The 22,609-nt window shown below is 50.5% G+C and overlaps 1 protein-coding gene across 1 annotated transcript in view; it reads right to left on the reverse strand.

The window, feature by feature from the left end:
• The window catches only part of kcnh3 (potassium voltage-gated channel, subfamily H (eag-related), member 3), a gene marked incomplete in the record, with an annotated part of 212,318 nt that extends 190,383 nt beyond the window's left edge, over positions 1-21,935 (reverse strand). Inside the window, 1 exon segment of the mRNA XM_031805813.1 lies at positions 21,540-21,935. Coding sequence (XP_031661673.1) covers positions 21,540-21,615 — 76 coding nt within the window.
• Between the last annotated feature and the right edge of the window lie 674 nt (positions 21,936-22,609).

A 22,609-nucleotide genomic window follows, 5' to 3' on the forward strand; every position in this document is an offset into this window, starting at 1 on the left:
ACTACTCCCATCCTCTCTCCCTCCATCACTACTCCCATCCTCTCTCCCTCCATCACTACTCCATCACTACTCCCATCCTCTCTCCCTCCATCACTACTCCCATCCTCTCCCCCTCCATCACTACTCCCATCCTCTCTCCCTCATCACTACTCCCATCCTCTCTCCCTCCATCACTACACCCATCCTCTCTCCCTCCATCACTACTCCAACCTCTCTCCCTCCATCCTCTCTCCCTCCATCACTACTCCCTCCATCACTAATCACATCCTCCCTCCCTCCATCCTCTCTCCCTCCATCACTACTCCCTCCATCACTACTCCCATCCTCTCTCCCCCATCACTACTCCCTCCATCACTACTCCCATCCTCTCTCCCTCCATCACTACTCCCATCCTCTCTCCCTCCATCACTACTCCCATCCTCTCTCCCTCCATCACTACTCCCATCCTCTCTCCCTCATCACTACTCCCATCCTCCCTCCCTCCATCACTACTCCCATCCTCTCTCCCTCTATCACTACTCCCATCCTCTCTCCCTCCATCACTACTCCCATCCTCTCTCCCTCCATCACTACTCCCATCCTCTCTCCCTCCATCCTCTCTCCCTCCATCACTACTCCCATCCTCCTTCCCTGCATCACTACTCCCATCCTCTCTCCCTCCATCACTACTCCCATCCTCTCTCCCTCATCACTACTCCCATCCTCTCTCCCTCCATCACTACTCCCATCCTCTCTCCTCCATCACTACTCCCATTCTCTCTCCCTCCATCACTACTCCCATCCTCTCTCCCTCCATTCTCTTCCCTCCATCACTACTCCCATCCTCTCTCCCTCCATCACTACTCCCAACCTCTCTCCCTCCATCACTACTCCCAACCTCTCTCCCTCCATCACTACTCCCATCCTCTCTCCCTCCATCACTACTCCCATCCTCTCTCCCTCCATCACTACTCCCATCCTCTCTCCCTCCATCACTACTCCCATCCTCTCTCCTTCCATCCTCTCTCCCTCCATCACTACTCCCATCCTCTCTCCCTCCATCACTACTCCCATCCTCTCTCCCTCCATCACTACTCCCATCCTCTCTCCCTCCATCACTACTCCCATCACTACTCCCATCCTCTCTCCCTCCATCACTACTCCCATCCTCTCCCCTCCATCACTACTCCCATCCTCTCTCCCTCCATCACTACTCCCATCCTCTCTCCCTCCATCACTACTCCCATCCTCTCTCCCTCCATCACTACTCCCAACCTCTCTCCCTCCATCCTCTCTCCCTCCATCACTACTCCCTCCATCACTACTCCATCCTCCCTCCCTCCATCCTCTCTCCCTCCATCACTACTCCCTCCATCACTACTCCCATCCTCTCTCCCTCCATCACTACTCCCTCCATCACTACTCCCATCCTCTCTCCCTCCATCACTACTCCCATCCTCTCTCCCTCCATCACTACTCCCATCCTCTCTCCCTCCATCACTACTCCCATCCTCTCTCCCTCCATCACTACTCCCATCCTCCTCCCTCCATCACTACTCCCATCCTCTCTCCCTCTATCACTACTCCCATCCTCTCTCCCTCCATCACTACTCCCATCCTCTCTCCCTCCATCACTACTCCCATCCTCTCTCCCTCCATCCTCTTCCCTCCATCACTACTCCCATCCTCCTTCCCTGCATCACTACTCCCATCCTCTCTCCCTCCATCACTACTCCCATCCTCTCTCCCTCCATCACTACTCCCATCCTCTCTCCCTCCATCACTACTCCCATCCTCTCTCCCTCCATCACTACTCCCATTCTCTCTCCCTCCATCACTACTCCCATCCTCTCTCCCTCCATCTCTTCCCTCCATCACTACTCCTATCCTCCTCCCTCCATCACTACTCCCATCCTCTCTCCCTCCATCACTACTCCCATCCTCTCTCCCTCCATCACTACTCCCATCATCTCTCCTTCCATCACTACTCCCATCCTCTCTCCCTCCATCACTACTCCCATCCCTCTCCTTCATCACTACTCCCTCCTCTCTCCCTCCATCACTACTCCCATCCTCTCTCCCTCCATCACCACTCCCATCCTCTCTCCCTCCATCACTACTCCCATCCTCTCTCTCCCTCCATCCCCTCTCCCTCCATCACTACTCCCATCCTCTCTCCCTCCATCCCCTCTCCATCCATGACTACTCCCATCCTCTCTCCCTCCATCACTACTCCCATCCTCTCTCCCTCCATCCTCTTCCCTCCATCACTACTCCCATCCTCTCTCCCTCCATCAATACTCCCATCCTCTCTCCCTCCATCACTACTCCCATCCTCTCTCCCTCCATCCTCTCTCCCTCCATCACTACTCCCATCCTCTCTCCCTCCATCACTACTCCCATCCTCTCTCCCTCCATCACTACTCCCATCCTCTCTCCCTCCATCACTACTCCCATCCTCTCTCCCTCCATCACTACTCCCATCCTCTCTCCCTCCATCACTACTCCCATCCTCTCTCCCTCCATCACTACTCCCATCCTCTCTCCCTCCACCACTACTCCCATCCTCTCTCCCTCCATCACTACTCCCATCCTCTCTCCCTCCATCACTACTCCCATCCTCTCTCCCTCCATCCCCTCTCCCTCCATAACTACACCCATCCTCTCTCCCTCCATCCCCTCTCCCTCCATCACTACTCCCATCCTCACTCCCTCCATCACAACTCCAATCCTCTCTCCCTCCATCACTACTCCAATCCTCTCTCCCTCCATCACTACTCCCATCCTCTCTCCCTCCATCACTACTCCCATCCTCTCTCCCTCCATCACTACTCCCATCATCTCTCCTTCCATCCTCCCTCCCTCCATCACTACTCCCATCCTCTCTCCCTCCATCACTACTCCCATCCTCTCTCCCTCCATCACTACTCCATCCTCTCTCCCTCCATCACTACTCCCATCCTCTCTCCCTCCATCACTACTCCCATCCTCTCTCCCTCCATCACTACTCCCATCCTCTCTCCCTCCATCACTACTCCCATCCTCTCTCCCTGCATCACTACTCCCATCCTCCCTCCCTCCATCACTACTCCCATCCTCTCTCCTTCCATCCTCTCTCCCTCCATCACTACTCCATCCTCCTCTCTCTATCCATCACTACTCCCATCCTCTCTCCCTCCATCACTACTCCCAACCTCTCTCCCTCCATCACTACTCCCAACCTCTCTCCCTCCATCACTACTCCCATCCTCTCTCCCTCCATCACTACTCCCATCCTCTCCCCCTCCATCACTACTCCCATCCTCTCTCCCTCCATCACTACTCCCATCCTCTCTCCCTCCACCACAAATCCCTCCATCACTACTCCCATCCTCTCTCCCTCCATCACTACTCCCATCCTCTCTCCCTCCATCACTACTCCCATCCTCTCTCCCTCCATCACTACTCCCATCCTCTCTCCCTCCATCACTACTCCCATCCTCTCTCCCTCCATCACTACTCCCATCCTCTCTCCCTCCATCACTACTCCCATCCTCTCTCCCTCCATCACTACTCCCATCCTCTCTCCCTCCATCACTACTCCCATCCTCTCTCCCTCCATCACTACTCCCATCCTCTCTCCCTCCATCACTACTCCCATCACTACTCCCATCCTCTCTCCCTCCATCACTACTCCCATCCTCTCTCCCTCCATCACTACTCCCATCCTCTCCCCCTCCATCACTACTCCATCCTCTCTCCCTCCATCACTACTCCCATCCTCTCTCCCTCCATCACTACTCCCATCCTCTCTCCCTCCATCACTACTCCCATCCTCTCTCCCTCCATCACTACTCCCATCCTCTCTCCCTCCATCACTACTCCCATCCTCTCTCCCTCCATCACTACTCCCATCCTCTCTCCCTCCATCACTACTCCCATCCTCTCTCCCTCCATCACTACTCCCATCCTCTCTCCCTCCATCACTACTCCCATCCTCTCTCCCTCCATCACTACTCCCATCCTCTCTCCCTCCATCACTACTCCCATCCTCTCTCCCTCCATCACTACTCCCATCCTCTCTCCCTCCATCACTACTCCCATCCTCTCTCCCTCATCACTACTCCCATCCTCTCTCTCTCCCTCCATCCCCTCTCCCTCCATCACTACTCCCATCCTCTCTCCCTCCATCCCCTCTCCATCCATCACTACTCCCATCCTCTCTCCCTCCATCACTACTCCCATCCTCTCTCCCCCCATCACTACTCCCATCCTCTCTCCCTCCATCACTACTCCCATCCTCTCTCCCTCCATCACTACTCCCATCCTCTCTCCTTCCATCCTCTCTCCCTCCATCACTACTCCCATCCTCTCTCCCTCCATCACTACTCCCATCCTCTCTCCTCCATCACTACTCCCATCTTCTCTCCCTCCATCACTACTCCCATCTTCTCTCCCTCCATCACTACTCCCATCCTCTCTCCCTCCATCACTACTCCCATCCTTTCTCCCTCCATCACTACTCACATCCTCTCTCCCTCCATCACTACTCCCATCCTCTCTCCCTCCATCACTACTCCCATCCTCTCTCCCTCCATCACTACTCCCATCCTCTCTCCCTCCATCACTACTCCCATCCTCTCTCCCTCCATCACTACTCCCATCCTCTCTCCCTCCATCACTACTCCCATCCTCTCTCCCTCCATCACTACTCCCATCCTCTCTCCCTCCATCACTACTCCCATCCTCTCTCCCTCCATCACTACTCCCATCCTCTCTCCCTCCATCACTACTCCCATCACTACTCCCATCCTCTCTCCCTCCATCACTACTCCCATCCTCTCTCCCTCCATCACTACTCCCATCCTCTCCCCCTCCATCACTACTCCCATCCTCTCTCCCTCCATCACTACTCCCATCCTCTCTCCTCCATCACTACTCCCATCCTCTCTCCCTCCATCACTACTCCATCCTCTCTCCCTCCATCACTACTCCCATCCTCTCTCCCTCCATCACTACTCCCATCCTCTCTCCCTCCATCACTACTCCCATCCTCTCTCCCTCCATCACTACTCCCATCCTCTCTCCCTCCATCACTACTCCCATCCTCTCTCCCTCCATCACTACTCCCATCCTCTCTCCCTCCATCACTACTCCCATCCTCTCTCCCTCCATCACTACTCCCATCCTCTCTCCCTCCATCACTACTCCCATCCTCTCTCCCTCCATCACTACTCCCATCCTCTCTCCCTCATCACTACTCCCATCCTCTCTCCTCCCTCCATCCCTCTCCCTCCATCACTACTCCCATCCTCTCTCCCTCCATCCCCTCTCCATCCATCACTACTCCCATCCTCTCTCCCTCCATCACTACTCCCATCCTCTCTCCCCCCATCACTACTCCCATCCTCTCTCCCTCCATCACTACTCCCATCCTCTCTCCCTCCATCACTACTCCCATCCTCTCTCCTTCCATCCTCTCTCCCTCCATCACTACTCCCATCCTCTCTCCCTCCATCACTACTCCCATCCTCTCTCCCTCCATCACTACTCCCATCTTCTCTCCCTCCATCACTACTCCCATCTTCTCTCCCTCCATCACTACTCCCATCCTCTCTCCCTCCATCACTACTCCCATCCTTTCTCCCTCCATCACTACTCACATCCTCTCTCCCTCCATCACTACTCCCATCCTCTCTCCCTCCATCACTACTCCCATCCTCTCTCCCTCCATCCTCTTCCCTCCATCACTACTATCATCCTCTCTCCCTCCATCACTACTCCCATCCTCTCTCCCTCCATCACTACTCCCATCCTCTCTCCCTCCATCACTACTCCCATCCTCTCTCCCTCCATCCTCTTCCCTCCATCACTACTCCCATCCTCCCTCCCTCCATCACTACTCCCATCCTCTCTCCCTCCATCACTACTCCCATCCTCTCTCCCTCCATCACTACTCCCATCCTCTCTCCCTCCATCCTCTCTCCCTCCATCGCTACTCCCATCATCTCTCCTTCCATCACTACTCCCATCCTCTCTCCCTCCATCACTACTCCCATCCTCTCTCCCTCCATCACTACTCTCTCCATCACAACTCCCTCCATCACTACTCCCATCCTCTCTCCCTCCATCACTACTCCCATCCTCTCTCCCTCCATCACTTCTCCCATCCTCTCTCCCTCCATCACTACTCCCATCCTCTCTCCCTCCATCACTACTCCCATCCTCTCTCCCTCCATCACTACTCCCATCCTCTCTCCCTCCATCACTACTCCCATCCTCTCTCCCTCCATCACTACTCCCATCCTCTCTCCCTCCATCACTACTCCCATCCTCTCTCCCTCCATCACTACTCCCATCCTCTCTCCCTCCATCACTACTCCCATCATCTCTCCCTCCATCACTACTCCCATCCTCTCTCCCTCCATCACTACTTCCATCCTCTCTCCCTCCATCACTACTCCCATCCTCTCTCCCTCCATCACTCTCACCATCCTCTCTCCCTCCATCCTCCCTCCCTCCATCACTACTCCCATCCTCTCTCCCTCATCACTACTCCCATTCCTCTCTCCCTCCATCACTACTCCCATCCTCTCTCCCTCCATCACTACTCCCATCCTCTCCCTCCATCACTACTCCCATCCTCTCTCCCTCCATCCCCTCTCTCCCTCCATCACTACTCCCATCCTCTTCCCTCCATCACTACTCCCATCCCTCTCTCCCTCCATCACTACTCCCATCCTCTCTCCCTCCATCACCACTCCCATCCTCTCTCCCTCCATCACTACTCCCATCCTCTCTCTCTCCCTCCATCCCCTCTCCCTCCATCACTACTCCCATCCTCTCTCCCTCCATCCCCTCTCCATCCATGACTACTCCCATCCTCTCTCCCTCCATCACTACTCCCATCCTCTCTCCCTCCATCCTCTTCCCTCCATCACTACTCCCATCCTCTCTCCCCTCCATCACTACTCCCATCCTCTCTCCCTCCATCACTACTCCCATCCTCTCTCCTTCCATCCTCTCTCCCTCCATCACTACTCCCATCCCTCCCCTCCATCACTACTCCCATCCTCTCTCCCTCAATCACTACTCCCATCCTCTCTCCCTCCATCACTACTCCCATCCTCTCTCCCCTCCATCACTAACTCCCATCCTCTCTCCCTCCATCACTACGCCCCATCCTCTCTCCCTCCATCACTACTCCCCATCCTCTGCCCCTCCATCACTACTCCCATCCTCTCTCCCTCCATCACTACTCCCATCCTCTCTCCCTCCACCACTACTCCCATCCTCTCTCCCTCCATCACTACTCCCATCCTCTCTCCCTCCATCACTACTCCCATCCTCTCTCCCTCCATCCCCTCTCCCTCCATCACTACACCCATCCTCTCTCCCTCCATCCCCTCTCCCTCCATCACTACTCCCATCCTCACTCCCTCCATCACTACTCCAATCCTCTCTCCCTCCATCACTACTCCAATCCTCTCTCCCTCCATCACTACTCCCATCCTCTCTCCCTCCATCACTACTCCCATCCTCTCTCCCTCCATCACTACTCCCATCATCTCTCCTTCCATCCTCCCTCCCCTCCATCACTACTCCCATCCTCTCTCCCTCCATCACTACTCCCATCCTCTCTCCCTCCATCACTACTCCCATCCTCTCTCCCTCCATCACTACTCCCATCCTCTCTCCCTCCATCACTACTCCCATCCTCTCTCCCTGCATCACTACTCCCATCCTCTCTCCCTCCATCACTACTCCCATCCTCTCTCCCTGCATCACTACTCCCATCCTCCCTCCCTCCATCACTACTCCCATCCTCTCTCCTTCCATCCTCTCTCCCCTCCATCACTACTCCCATCCTCTCTCTATCCATCACTACTCCCATCCTCTCTCCCTCCATCACTACTCCCAACCTCTCTCCCTCCATCACTACTCCCAACCTCTCTCCCTCCATCACTACTCCCATCCTCTCTCCCTCCATCACTACTCCCATCCTCTCTCCCTCCATCACTACTCCCATCCTCTCTCCCTCCATCACTACTCCCATCCTCTCTCCTTCCATCCTCTCTCCCTCCATCACTACTCCCATCCTCTCTCCCTCCATCACTACTCCCATCCTCTCTCCCTCCATCACTACTCCCATCCTCTCTCCCTCCATCACTACTCCCATCACTACTCCCATCCTCTCTCCCTCCATCACTACTCCCATCCTCTCTCCCTCCATCACTACTCCCATCCTCTCCCCCTCCATCACTACTCCCATCCTCTCTCCCTCCATCACTACTCCCATCCTCTCTCCCTCCATCACTACTCCCATCCTCTCTCCCTCCATCCTCTCTCCCTCCATCACTACTCCCATCCTCTCTCCCTCCATCCTCTCTCCCTCCATCACTACTCCCATCCTCTCTCCCTCCATCCTCTCTCCCTCCATCACTACTCCCATCCTCTCTCCCTCCATCACTACTCCCGTCCTCTCTCCCTCCATCACTACTCCCGTCCTCTCTCCCTCCATCCTATCTCCCTCCATCACTACTCCCATCCTCTCTCCCTCCATCACTACTCCCATCACTACTCCCATCCTCTCCCCCCTCCATCACTACTCCCATCCTCTCCCCCTCCATCACTACTCCCATCCTCTCTCCCTCCATCACTACTCCCATCCTCTCTCCCTCCATCACTACTCCCATCCTCTCTCCCTCCATCCTCTCTCCCTCCATCACTACTCCCATCCTCTCTCCCTCCATCCTCTCTCCCTCCATCCCCTCTCCCTCCATCACTACTCCCATCCTCTCTCCCTCCATGACTACTCCCATCCTCTCTCCCTCCATCCTCTCTCCCTCCATCACTACTCCCATCCTCTCTCCCTCCATCACTACTCCCATCCTCTCTCCCTCCATCCTCTCTCCCTCCATCACTACTCCATCCTCTCTCCCTCCATCCTCTCTCCCTCCATCACTACTCCCGTCCTCTCTCCCTCCATCACTACTCCCGTCCTCTCTCCCTCCATCCTATCTCCCTCCATCACTACTCCCATCCTCTCTCCCTCCATCATTACTCCCATCACTACTCCAATCCTCTCTCCCTCCATCACTACTCCCATCCTCTCCCCCTCCATCACTACTCCCATCCTCTCCCCCTCCATCACTACTCCCATCCTCTCTCCCTCCATCACTACTCCCATCCTCTCTCCCTCCATCACTACTCCCATCCTCTCTCCCTCCATCCTCTCTCCCTCCATCACTACTCCCATCCTCTCTCCCTCCATCCCCTCTCCCTCCATCACTACTCCCATCCTCTCTCCCTCCATCACTACTCCCATCCTCTCTCCCTCCATCCTCTCTCCCTCCATCACTACTCCCATCCTCTCTCCCTCCATCATCTCTCCCTCCATCACTACTCCCATCCTCTCTCCCTCCATCACTACTCCCATCCTCTCTCCCTTCATCACTACTCCCATCCTCTCTCCCTCCATCACTACTCCCATCCTCTCTCCCTCCATCACTACTCCCATCCTCTCTCCCTCCATCACTACTCCCATCACTACTCCCATCCTCTCTCCCTCCATCACTACTCCCATCCTCTCCCCCTCCATCACTACTCCCATCCTCTCTCCCTCCATCACTACTCCCATCCTCTCTCCCTCCATCCTCTCTCCCTCCATCACTACTCCCATCCTCTCTCCCTCCATCACTACTCCCATCCTCTCTCCCTCCATCCCCTCTCCCTCCATCACTACTCCCATCCTCTCTCCATCCATCACTACTCCCATCCTCTCTCCCTCCATCCTCTCTCCCTCCATCACTACTCCCATCCTCTCTCCCTCCATCACTACTCCCATCCTCTCTCCCTCCATCCTCTCTCCCTCCATCACTACTCCCATCCTCTCTCCTCCATCCTCTCTCCCTCCATCACTACTCCCATCCTCTCTCCCTCCATCCTCTCTCCCTCCATCACTACTCCCATCCTCTCTCCCTCCATCCTCTCTCCCTCCATCACTACTCCCATCCTCTCTCCCTCCATCCTCTCTCCCTCCATCACTACTCCCATCCTCTCTCCCTCCATCCCCTCTCCCTCCATCACTACTCCCATCCTCTCTCCCTCCATCACTACTCCCATCCTCTCTCCCTCCATCCTCTCTCCCTCCATCACTACTCCCATCCTCTCTCCCTCCATCCTCTCTCCCTCCATCACTACTCCCATCCTCTCTCCCTCCATCACTACTCCCATTCTCTCTCCCTCCATCCTCTCTCCCTCCATCACTACTCCCATCCTCTCTCCCTCCATCCTATCTCCCTCCATCACTACTTCCATCCTCTCTCCCTCCATCACTACTCCCATCCTCTCTCCCTCCATCACTACTCCCATCCTCTCTCCATCCATCCCCTCTCCCTCCATCACTAATCCCATCCTCTCTCCCTCCATCACTACTCCCATCCTCTCTCCCTCCATCACTACTCCCATCCTCTCTCCTTCCATCCTCTCTCCCTCCATCACTACTCCCATCCTCTCTCCTTCCATCCTCTCTCCCCCATCACTACTCCCATCCTCTCTCCCTCCATCACTACTCCCATCCTCTCTCCCTCCATCACTACTCCCATCCTCTCTCCCTCCATCACTACTCCCATCCTCTCTCCCTCCATCACTACTCCCATCCTCTCTCCCTCCATCACTACTCCCATCCTCTCTCCCTCCATCCCCTCCATCACTACTCCCATCCTCTCTCCCTCCATCACTACTCCCATCCTCTCTCCCTCCATCCTCTCTCCCTCCATCACTACTCCCATCCTCTCTCCCTCCATCCTATCTCCCTCCATCCTCCTCCCTCCATCACTACTCCCATCCTCTCTCCCTCCATCCTCTCTCCCTCATCACTACTCCCATCCTCCCTCCCTCCATCCTCTTCCCTCCATCACTACTCCCATCCTCCCTCCCTCCATCCTTCCTTGTCCCTCCATCACTACTCCCATCCTCTCTCCCTCCATCACTACTCCCATCCTCTCTCCCTCCATCACTACTCCCATCCTCTTCCCTCCATCCTCCCTCCCTCCATCATTCCTTATCCCTCCATGATTACTTCCATTCTCCCTCTCTCCATCTTCTGATACTGTACTGTCCATCTTCTGTAATGTTTCACACCCAAGCCTCCCCCTCCTTGCCCATTCATCTAGAGACTACTATTTGTTTCTACACAAAATACATGCACAGATAATAACAGTCTTCTTGTCAGGCATATAATCCTCCAGACAACATGTGTAATTGTGCATCTTTCCTGTCAAGAGTGCAGTACATACACTACAGCAAGTTTCAAACCAGTGGCTACACTAAACTACACTAAACCACCACCAGTGCCCATTCTCAATCTTTATCCCCCCCAGAGTGCACGATGACTATTGTCTAAGACAACCCTAGGAAAGACACCTGGCTGTGACGACCATGCTCCGTTGCTAAGCTGCTTTCATCGCCTCACAATGGACCAGTTCAGCAGAGCAGGTGATGAACACCTAAAGCCTGGAGTTGTGAGCTATAAAGAAAACAGTCATTGGGAATGGGTGGTGGGACTGGAGGAGAGGGAGGTGAGAGGTGGATAAGTTGTGGGAAGGAAGATGAGGGGAAAGGAAATGGGACTGGATGCAGGTGAGAAAGAGAGGAGAGAGGGAGAGAGAGGCGAGAGGGGTGGAGAAGAGAGAGAGCGGAGAGAGAGGAGAAAGGGGTGGAGAGGAGAGAGAGCGAAGAGAGGGGTGGAGAGGAGAGAGAGCGGAGAGAGATGAGAGAGGGGAGAGAGAGTGCATCTAGTCTGGTCTGTCCCACAGAGGTCTACCCGTTGAACAGACTTACCCTAACTTAATTATCACAGACCAGGATGGCATATGAAAATGGCTGAATAACTAATTTAAAGCCTGAGTGGTGCATTTCTGATTAAGGGGGTTGAGAGGTAATATAGTGGGTATTGATATGTGTGAAGCAAATTAGATTAAAATGAGTCTAGACAGCCAATTCTTTCTCTGACTCTAATCAACATAGGATTTGCAAGTAATGGTCATGTTGGTAGTAGTGGTGGTGGTAGTAGTGATGGTGGTAGTAGTGATGGTGGTAGTAGTGGTGGTAGTGTTGGTAGTAGTGACGGTGGTAGTAGTGGTGGTGGTAGTAGTGGTGGTGGTAGTAGTGGATGGTGGTAGTAGTGGTGGTAGTAGTGACGGTGGTAGTAGTGGTGGTAGTAGTGGTGGTAGTAGTGACGGTGGTAGTAGTGGTGGTAGTAGTGACGGTGGTAGTAGTGTTGGTAGTAGTGACGGTGGTAGTAGTGGTGGTAGTAGTAGTGATGGTGGTAGTAGTGGTGGTAGTGTTGGTAGTAGTGACAGTGGTAGTAGTGGTGGTAGTAGTAGTGACGGTGGTAGTAGTGGTGGTAGTAGTAGTGACGGTGGTAGTAGTGGTGGTAGTGTTGGTAGTAGTGACGGTGGTAGTAGTGGTGGTAGTGTTGGTAGTAGTGACGGTGGTAGTAGTGGTGGTAGTAGTGGTGGTAGTGGTGGTAGTAGTGACGGTGGTAGTAGTGGTGGTAGTAGTAGTGACGGTGGTAGTAGTGGTGGTAGTAGTAGTGATGGTGGTAGTAGTGACGGTGGTAGTAGTGGTGGTAGTAGTAGTGACGGTGGTAGTAGTGGTGGTAGTGTTGGTAGTAGTGACGGTGGTAGTAGTGGTGGTAGTGGTAGTAGTAGTGATGGTGGTAGTAGTGACGGTGGTAGTAGTGACGGTGGTAGTAGTGACGGTGGTAGTAGTGGTGGTGGTAGTAGTGGTAGTAGTGTTGGTAGTAGTGACGGTGGTGGTAGTAGTGGTGGTAGTAGTGGTGGTAGTAGTGACGGTGGTAGTAGTGGTGGTAGTAGTGACGGTGGTAGTAGTGGTGGTAGTAGTAGTGATGGTGGTAGTAGTGGTAGTAGTGGTGGTAGTAGTGGTGGTAGTAGTGACGGTGGTAGTAGTGACGGTGGTAGTAGTGGTGGTAGTGTTGGTAGTAGTGACGGTGGTAGTAGTGACGGTGGTAGTAGTGGTGGTAGTAGTAGTGATGGTGGTAGTAGTGTTGGTAGTAGTGACGGTGGTAGTAGTGGTGGTGGTAGTAGTGGTGGTAGTAGTAGAGACGTGGATGGGGATGTGAAGGGGGTGATGTGTAACCACACCATGGAATGCAGACAGAGGCTCTAAAGCTTGGCCTGCTGTTGTATACCAGAGAGTGGTGGTAAACTGCATCATACCGAGGGAAGAAAGAAGGTCGCTCTCAGCCAACTTAGGAAAAGTAATAACATGCGTCACATCGAGAGGGGTCCTAAAAATAACAGCATCATGTTTCCAGAAGTATGATTCAGGTTGATGGTGTGATGTGTGACTAGACATGGGGCGGCAGTGGTCGTTAGGCCACACAGCATCTCCTTCAGTGTTACGATGGGTTAACCTTCGTTGTTTGAACCTGGGTCTTCTGTGCCCTGTGCACCACTAGACTGTGTTACCCTGCTGAGCTAAAGCCTAGACATCTCACTCTGGAAGCCAATGCAAGTCTTCAGATCTTAGGTAAGTCTTTCTCTCTCACTCACTCTCAGAAAGAACCTACACACTTGTTGAATCAGAGTTGTGTCCACGTCATTTCCATGAAACGACGTTGAACCCACCTGGAATAGATGTTGAATTGACACCTGTGCCCAGTGGGAAATGAGTTTCTCTGTATTTCTTTGTCAGACTGTTTATAAAACACAAAGCTTTGCGTGTTTGTTTGTTGCAGGCAATAGCGAGATGCAGGAACAAAATGGCTTTATATTTAGCTCCACGGCTGCGTTGTTGAAACGCTCTGGTTCACACTCGGCAGATCCCTGTCCCTTGTCTGACAACACCGAGAGGTCGCAATGAATCCTTGACATCCATGGGAGTTAATTACAATGACTTCTCTTAGATTGCTGGAGGTGGGTAATTAGTGTTTGAACAGCAAACGAATGCTGCAAATAGATTTAAAAAAGGCCTGTGTTTTTGTAGCTCTCAGAGGAGAAATTGACTGGATCTCTTTCGTATGAGCAGAGTTCATTTGGATGCAGGATAGTTGGAAAGAACGTGTGTGGATGGCTCTGTGAAAGAACGTGTGTGGATGGCTCTGTGAAAGAACGTGTGTGGATGGCTCTGTGAAGGAACGTGTGTGGATGGCTCTGTGAAGGAACGTGTGTGGATGGCTCTGTGAAGGAACGTGTGTGGATGGCTCTGTGAAGGAACGTGTGTGGATGGCTCTGTGAAAGAACGTGTGTGGATGGCTCTGTGAAAGAACGTGTGTGGATGGCTCTGTGAAGGAACGTGTGTGGATGGCTCTGTGAAAGAACGTGTGTGGATGGCTCTGTGAAAGAACGTGTGTGGATGGCTCTGTGAAAGAAAGTGTGTGGATGGCTCTGTGAAAGAACTGTGTGGATGGCTCTGTGAAAGAACGTGTGTGGATGGCTCTGTGAAGGAACGTGTGTGGATGGCTCTGTGAAAGAACGTGTGTGGATGGCTCTGTGAAGGAACGTGTGTGGATGGCTCTGTGAAAGAACGTGTGTGGATGGCTCTGTGAAAGAACGTGTGTGGATGGCTCTGTGAAAGAACGTGTGTGGATGGCTCTGTGAAGGAACGTGTGTGGATGGCTCTGTGAAAGAACGTGTGTGGATGGCTCTGTGAAAGAACGTGTGTGGATGGCTCTGTGAAAGAACTGTGTGGATGGCTCTGTGAAAGAATGTGTGTGGATGGCTCTGTGAAGGAACGTGTGTGGATGGCTCTGTGAAGGAACGTGTGTGGATGGCTCTGTGAAAGAACGTGTGTGGATGGCTCTGTGAAAGAACGTGTGTGGATGGCTCTGTGAAAGAACGTGTGTGGATGGCTCTGTGAAGGAACGTGTGTGGATGGCTCTGTGAAAGAACGTGTGTGGATGGCTCTGTGAAAGAACGTGTGTGGATGGCTCTGTGAAAGAACTGTGTGGATGGCTCTGTGAAAGAATGTGTGTGGATGGCTCTGTGAAGGAACGTGTGTGGATGGCTCTGTGAAAGAACGTGTGTGGATGGCTCTGTGAAAGAACGTGTGTGGATGGCTCTGTGAAAGAACGTGTGTGGGTGGCTCTGTGAAAGAAAGTGTGTGGATGGCTCTGTGAAAGAACTGTGTGGATGGCTCTGTGAAAGAACGTGTGTGGATGGATCTCTGTTGGATGAGCCAGCGTCTGTTAATCTGGATATCTAGGCGTTGGAAGTTGAAGGGGCTTATTGCGTTCTGGCTGGTGGGTGGATACTTGAGTCACTTGGTTGGGTTGGACTACAGTCAAACTGTTGAAGCAGCTCTAGCACTGAGGACTAGAGGGTGCCTGCTTGCCTGCTCTCAAGAAAGACCAAGAACTGTTTTTGCTCTTTAATTTAGTTTAGTTTTTCAAAGGAAAGCGGTCTTGGAGTAATACACAATGCACTCATGCCTATGACAGAGAAAATAATATAAATAATGACAGACAATTAGTAGGCTAATATGCATGGGTGAGCAGAGGAAATGTCAAGAAATCCATTGATTGACAGGTAAAGCACACACACACACACACACCAACATTCAATAATAACAGGTTATCCCTACTGTCTATATCTATGCATGATTGTGTTCCATACCATTTCCTTTGTAAAGCTGTAACTAAATCAAACACTAACTGCTGAAGAGACACATTAAGGTTTTCAACTAAATGAAACAACCTCATGACAGGATTAGTTATAGCCTAGCAACATTAAATGCAGAAGGCTTTCACTTCTCTTCAAGAAGATTGAATGGTTACGGGTCTGAATAAATAACAGCTATATCCTACCGCCATCGTGCGTTTACTCTTCTTTCAAACAACCCCTGAGTTCTATTGGCTGCAGCTTGCGGCCCCCCTTCGAATAGTCTATTGGTATAAGAAATGCAAAAAATATCAAATCATTTCCAGTAAGATATATTCTAGCTTTTCGTGCATGGGACTCCAAGAGCTAAGGAGCGTTTCTTAAGGAGAGGCCAGCGGAGAGCAGGTGGATGCGTATTGCGCAGGAGACAGAGGCTATAAGTTAGAAGCTTATTATGCATAACCCATAATTAATTAGCGAAATATAAGGCTAATACTGCATTGAATGTATTACCAGAAAGTGGTAGGCCAGGACATCTATATAGGGCTATATACAGTGCATTCGGAAAGTATTCAGACCCCTTGGATTTTCCACATTTTGTTACGTTACAGACTTATTCTAAAATTATTTAAATGTTTTTTTTCTCCCCAAAATCAAATCTACACACAATACCCCATAATGACAAAGCAAAAACAGGTTTTTATAAATGTTTGCTACGGAAATATCAATATCACATAAGTGTTCAGACCCTTTACTCAGTACTTTGTTGAACCACCTTTGGCAGCGATTACAGCCTTGGGTACGACTCTACAAGCTTGGCACACCTGTATTTGGGGAGTTTCTCCCATTATTCCCTGCAGATCCTCTCTAACTATGACAGATTAGATGGGGAGCATCTTCTGCAAATCTCTCCAGAGATGTTTGATCGGTTTCAAGTCCTGGTTCTGGCTGGGCCACTCAAGGACATTCAGAGACTTGTCCTGAAGCCACTGATGCGTTGTCTTAGCTGTGTGCTGTCGTGGAAGATTCAGAATTTGTTGGTAACATTTGTAAGATGTTTTATATTCATCTAATGTGTGTAAGTTAATTCTCATCAGAATGGTATTTTTGTATAATACTGTGGCGAGGTTGCAGTTATCTGTTCTATGTCAAGACTAAGTTGCATGGGCCGCTGAGAGGGGAGAGGTCAAAGTGTCATCATGTGTAAACATATCTTTCACTCCTACCTTTTTCTTGTGGGGAAAGGAGGGTGGCAGTATCTGGAATCATTCTATGCTCCCTCTAATGTTGTTTCTATCTTAACCTATAGCCTCATTCTCCTCTCCGTGAGTTTGTCCAGGAGTTTGTATTTAGAGTGGGTTGTATCTAAATGACAATTTGATATATGCCTGTTGATATGGAGGATTGGTTTATGGTTCTAGGGTTTGAGTAAGGAGACAAAGCTGAACGATTTATTATGTCTATGCTGTCTGACTATGTGTATTCTTTGCTATTAGGAACTCAGCTGCAATGTGTGGGGGGCTCTCAGAGAATTCATTAAGAGACACTGAATGTATCTGAGAGTCACAGGATTGTGATAGAGCTGATATAATTAAAGATGGACTTTGATAACTAACTCTGACTTGTGTGTGGTTTGCGCTCATGATTTGGTAAATAGAGGAAATATCCACGACAGTGCTTGTGTTGTCTTGGCTGTGTGCTTAGGGTCGTTGTCCTGTTGGAAGGTGAACCTTCGCCCCAGTCTGAGGTCCTGAGCACTCTGCAGCAGATTTTCATCATGGAGCTCTCTGTACTTTGCTCTGTTCATCTTTCCTTCGATTCTGACTAGTCTCCCAGTCCCTGCCGCTGAAAAACATCCCCACAGCATGATGCTGCCACCCCCATGCTTAAACTCAGGTTTCCTCCAGACGTGATGCTTGGCATTCAGGCCAAATAATTAAATCTTGGTTTCATCAGACCAGAGAATCTTGTTTCACATGGTCTGAGAGTCCTTTAGGTGCCTTTTGGCAAACTCCAAGTGGGCTGTCATGTGCCTTTTACTGAGAAGTTGCCACTACCATAAAGGCCTGTTTGGTGGAGTGCTGAAGAGATGGATGTAATTCTGGAAGATTCTCCCATTTCCATAGCAGAACTCTGGAGCTCTGTCATAGTGACCTTCTAGTTCTTGGTCACCTCCCTGACCAAGACCCTTCTCCCCCAAATGCTCAATTTGGCCAGGCGGTCAGCTCTAGGAAGAGTCTTGGTGGTTCCAAACTTCTTCCATTTAAGAATGATGGAGGCCACTGTGTTCTTCGGGACCTTCAATGCTGCAGAAATGCTTTGGTACCCTTCCCCAGATCTGTGCCTCCACACAATCCTGTCTCGGAGCTCTACAGAAAATTCCTTTGACCACATGGCTTGGTTTTTGCTCTGACACGCACTGTCAACTGTGGGACCTTAGACAGGTGTGTGCCTTTCCAAATCATGTCCAATCAATTGAATTTACTGCAGGTGGCCTCCAATCAAGTTGTAGAAACATCAAGAATGATCAATGGAAACAGGATGCACCTGAACTCCATTTCGAGTCTCATAGCAAAGGGTCAGAACACTTACAGTGTACAGTGGGGAGAACAAGTATTTGATAACCTACAAAATCGGCAGTGTTTCCCACTTACAAAGCATGTAGAGGTCTGTAATTTTTATCATAGGTACACTTTCTCTCTCAACTATGAGAGACGGAATCTAAAACAAAAATCCAGAAAATCACATTATATGATTTTTAAGTAATTAATTTGCATTTTATTGCATGACATAAGTATTTGATACATCAGAAAAGCAGAACTTAATATTTGGTACAGAAACCTTTGTTTGCAATTACAGAGATCATACATTTCCTGTAGGTCTTGACCAGGTTTGCATACACTGCAGCAGGGATTTTGGCCCACTCCTCCATACAGACCTTCTCCAGATCCTTCAGGTTTCGGGGCTGTCGCTGGGCAATACGGACTTTCAGCTCCCTCCAAAGATTTTCTATTGGGTTCAGGTCTGGAGACTGGCTAGGCCACTCCAGGACCTTGAGATGCTTCTTACGGAGCCACTCCTTAGTTGCCCTGGCTGTGTGTTTCGGGTCGTTGTCATGCTGGAAGACCCAGCCACGACCCATCTTCAATGCTCTTACTGAGGGAAGGAGGTTGTTGGCCAAGATCTCGCGATACATGGCCCCATCCATCCTCTACTCAATACGGTGCAGTCGTCCTGTCCCCTTTGCAGAAAAGCATTCCCAAAGAATGATGTTTCCACCTCCATGCTTCACGGTTGGGATGGTGTTCTTGGGGTTGTACTCATCCTTCTTCTTCCTCCAAACACGGCGAGTGGAGATTAGACCAAAAAGCTATATTTTTGTCTCATCAGACCACATGACCTTTTCCCATTCCTCCTCTGGATCATCCAGATGGTCATTGGCAAACTTCAGACGGGCCTGGACATGCGCTGGCTTGAGCAGGGGGACCTTGCGTGCGCTGCAGGATTTTAATCCATGATGGCGTAGTGTGTTACTAATGGTTTTCTTTGAGACTGTGGTCCCAGCTCTCTTCAGGTCATTGACCAGGTCCTGCTGTGTAATTTACGAATGTTCAACACCCTTTGAATATGGCCAGTGTCCGTAAACTTCGTCAAAAACAAGCGTAATTAAATTGTTGCCTACAGCACAGTTACAGTAACCAACGCTCTGGATAACATGAAAACAGCCTAACCAGCTCTGCTAGGGTGAGTAAAATGGTCAGAGTGAGGTGTTCTCTCATTTGTGTCTGGAAGTAGCTAGCCAACGTTAGTCAGTTAGCTTGGGTGCTTGACTGCAGTTGACCGCTCTGATCAACCCTACTTCTTGGCCAGAGCGTCCAGTGTGCGCTCTGAACGCTCCGAGAGCGAAACTTATGAACAGACTATTTGACAATGCTCTAGATTTACGAACAGAACGCCCAGAGGCACTCTGCCACTACGGATTGAATTTACGAACACACTCAAAATAATTAAATGTTTAGCTAGTCATTTGTTATGCTAACAAGCTAACAAGAGGTTGCATAGGAACAGCATCAACTTCCGGGTAGACAGGCGAAGCTCTAGTACACTCAACTGAAACGATACGGTTCGTTTACAGTACACTAAAATGAACTAATAGTATACAGTATGTAGTATCTACTCATTAAGTATGTTAGTATGGGTATTGGAACACAGCTGGGCTGTCTGTTCCCACCCTGAGCGTTGATGATTCATGCAGAGGCGTTAGAGGAGACAGATTTAGACATGTCATTTAACTGTTCCATTTCACGCCACGCTGTTCATATAAATTATTTGTTATTATTTACCGGTTTCCAAGCAGTTATTTATCCCGGGAAAGGGGAGTGGTTTCGGGCGGTAAATCCCAGTAAATCTAGGTAACCGGGCTCCCACCATTCAACCCTAATCACAATGGATCAAAACGCAGAGACAAGACACACAAGGCTCAAGCAGCCCTGCTTGGAACTCGACCGCCCACTTCCCCAGCACTTGTCCTAAAACCTTTTTTAACCTGCTGTGTTTACTGCTTTACTGAAATAGGAATATGCAGCTGTAAAAGAACATCAACAAGTATCTTCTGTATATATCATGGTTGGAGATAGCCCTTGACCATGACGCTCAGTTCCATTACTGTTCATTCCACATGAGTCACTGAACAAAGGCATCCTTTTTGTTAAGTTTGGTTAAGAGCCCTGACACGCATTGCTTGCCTGTGGTTTTGGAAGCATAAGGACCTTATCTGTCATATCAGCGAGATATATATTTTTTTTTTTTAACAAAAGGTTAAACTGATACACACCTTTTATAGGGTTGGCGTTAGTGTTCCCACATGGCCATATCTCCATGTTACAGCGCTTGTTTAAGGAAGACAGATGGAAGACATGCATGGCCACCTGTGCTGATTAGGCTCCGAACGCCTGTGTGTGTATTGGTGTAACTGAGGAGGAAGTATAGGACATCAACTGGAGGCACACAGAGCTTGTGGATCTGTGCAAAACTGCAGGTTTCTCCAAGACATTGAGTGCATTTATTTTATTTTTCAAGCTGATATGAAAGATAAGGGGCATTTCAGTATATGTTTTGAAAACCGGTTTGAAAGCGATGATTGTTGACGTTTCTAAACGTTAAAACACAGCGTTGGAATTGTAGTTCACGTGGCGCCATCGGTGAGCGAATGTAAGCGCTGTAAACCCTACATATGGAGAAGGGTTTTCGAGAGCTAGGTTGGAGACAGCTGAGGTGAATGGTGATAGATGGACATTATCTGCCAGTGCATTATTAAACAATGGACCACAGTATTGCAGTTATACATAGCAGGTGCGCTAAATCACACCGAAACTTAAGAATCAAGCCAGGTCTATCCGCGTGCACTATTGTAAGCTTGGAATGCGGGGTGTGTTGTCTAAAGCAGTCATATCCCGATGTAGCAAGAACTGCATTTTGCTGTGTTATCATGCACCCCATAGGCTACAATAGTAGCCAGAGAGAGCGTTGTAATAAGATGTTTATTATAGGCTACATAGACCCCGCAAGCGTGCGGAGCTCAGTTGTGCGCCTGACAGAAACCACTGAAAAAAGAAAGCACACAAACTATATGCCAACTTTTTGCTGAAACGAATTTAAAACATCAGCTATCGATTATAATACCGGGGTAAAGGCAATGCTTTAACGCACAAATTGGATGAATAGGCCTATACAGTCAATACATTGAAGTCAAAGTAGAATGGAAAATTCCGTCTCCTGCGTGGAAACACACCAATCAAATGTATTTAATTTGAGCAATCCTTTCAGTGTGGAGACATGTGCTTTGTCCCTAACATTCTATTGTGTAGGCGATAGAGCAAACCCTGAAAGTTAACAACAGTAGAGGCTTTTAGCCGAACCAATACCCGCTTTATGACCTGGAGGTTGGTTACTTACGGGTGCCATCGAAGCGGGTGGCGATGGTGTCGAGGAAGGTGTTCTGCGGAGCCAGCAGACCTCGCATCACCGGCATCCTGGTACGGGTCGACTGGGTCCTCCTGCCTCGGCGCCCCGGGGCAGTGGATTCCTGTTCAGACCCAAACCCGGGCAAGAACCTTGACGTTCCGGGCGCGCATCCTAGCCCCTGGAGGAGCGCGCCGATCCGAGATGTGCGTGGCTCCACTTTGAGACCGGGGTTGTGACCATATCCTTCAAAAGAAAACGCGCATACCCAGTCTTGGAGAACCCAAACCTGGCACCAGCCTTTAGCTATAGGACTACCAGCTATAAATAGCTTAGATAATGTTTTTCTTTGTCTAGAAGAAACAACGCAGAGTAAGGACAGCGCAAGTTTCGGTACTGATGCTGTGAACTGAACTCCGGAGGCAAGCTCCTCCTCGGGGTAAGCAATACTGCGCGCGCTCTCCTCCCCCTAGCAGTTGCTTTGTTTCTCCTGGTTACTACTGCGAGCAGATGTCATGTCACGTGATATATTTGGGGGACTATAGTTCCAGAGACCAATGCTCCTGGGTACATTGAAGGCTTGGCAGGGGTGATGATCCCTTGTGTTGCCAACAGACTTTACTTTGGGGATAGGATGGGGGTTTGACAATAGTTGCTAGGCTACAAGATCCTTTTTTTCAACAAAATAAAGGAGATCCATTGTTGATAACAACATGAAATATGGTATATTTCAAACTCCCTCCAAAATACGAAAATGTATGTCCAGGAACAAATCGATTTTTGTTTTTGTTTTTTGTTTTTATCAAGTCAGCCTGAAAACTCAATATTGGCGCGGATAAGCATAACAGTCCCAAAATGTGGGTTTCTCTCCCGTGCACAGCTGTTGGAGTTGCTATGGTGACAGCTGCTGTGCTTCAAGGGAGCCGGTCAGCGATTCAGAAATCAAATTTGACCAGTCACCCACCATACAATAACACATCAACAATAGGCCTATAAAACGTGTTCACCGAGAAACGAAAACCCAATTATGTTTTCTCAGGGGAAAACTAAACTCCATTGCGACA

The sequence above is a fragment of the Oncorhynchus kisutch genome, linkage group LG26, assembly GCF_002021735.2.
Source record: "Oncorhynchus kisutch isolate 150728-3 linkage group LG26, Okis_V2, whole genome shotgun sequence".
NCBI classification, from domain to species: Eukaryota; Metazoa; Chordata; class Actinopteri; order Salmoniformes; family Salmonidae; genus Oncorhynchus; species Oncorhynchus kisutch.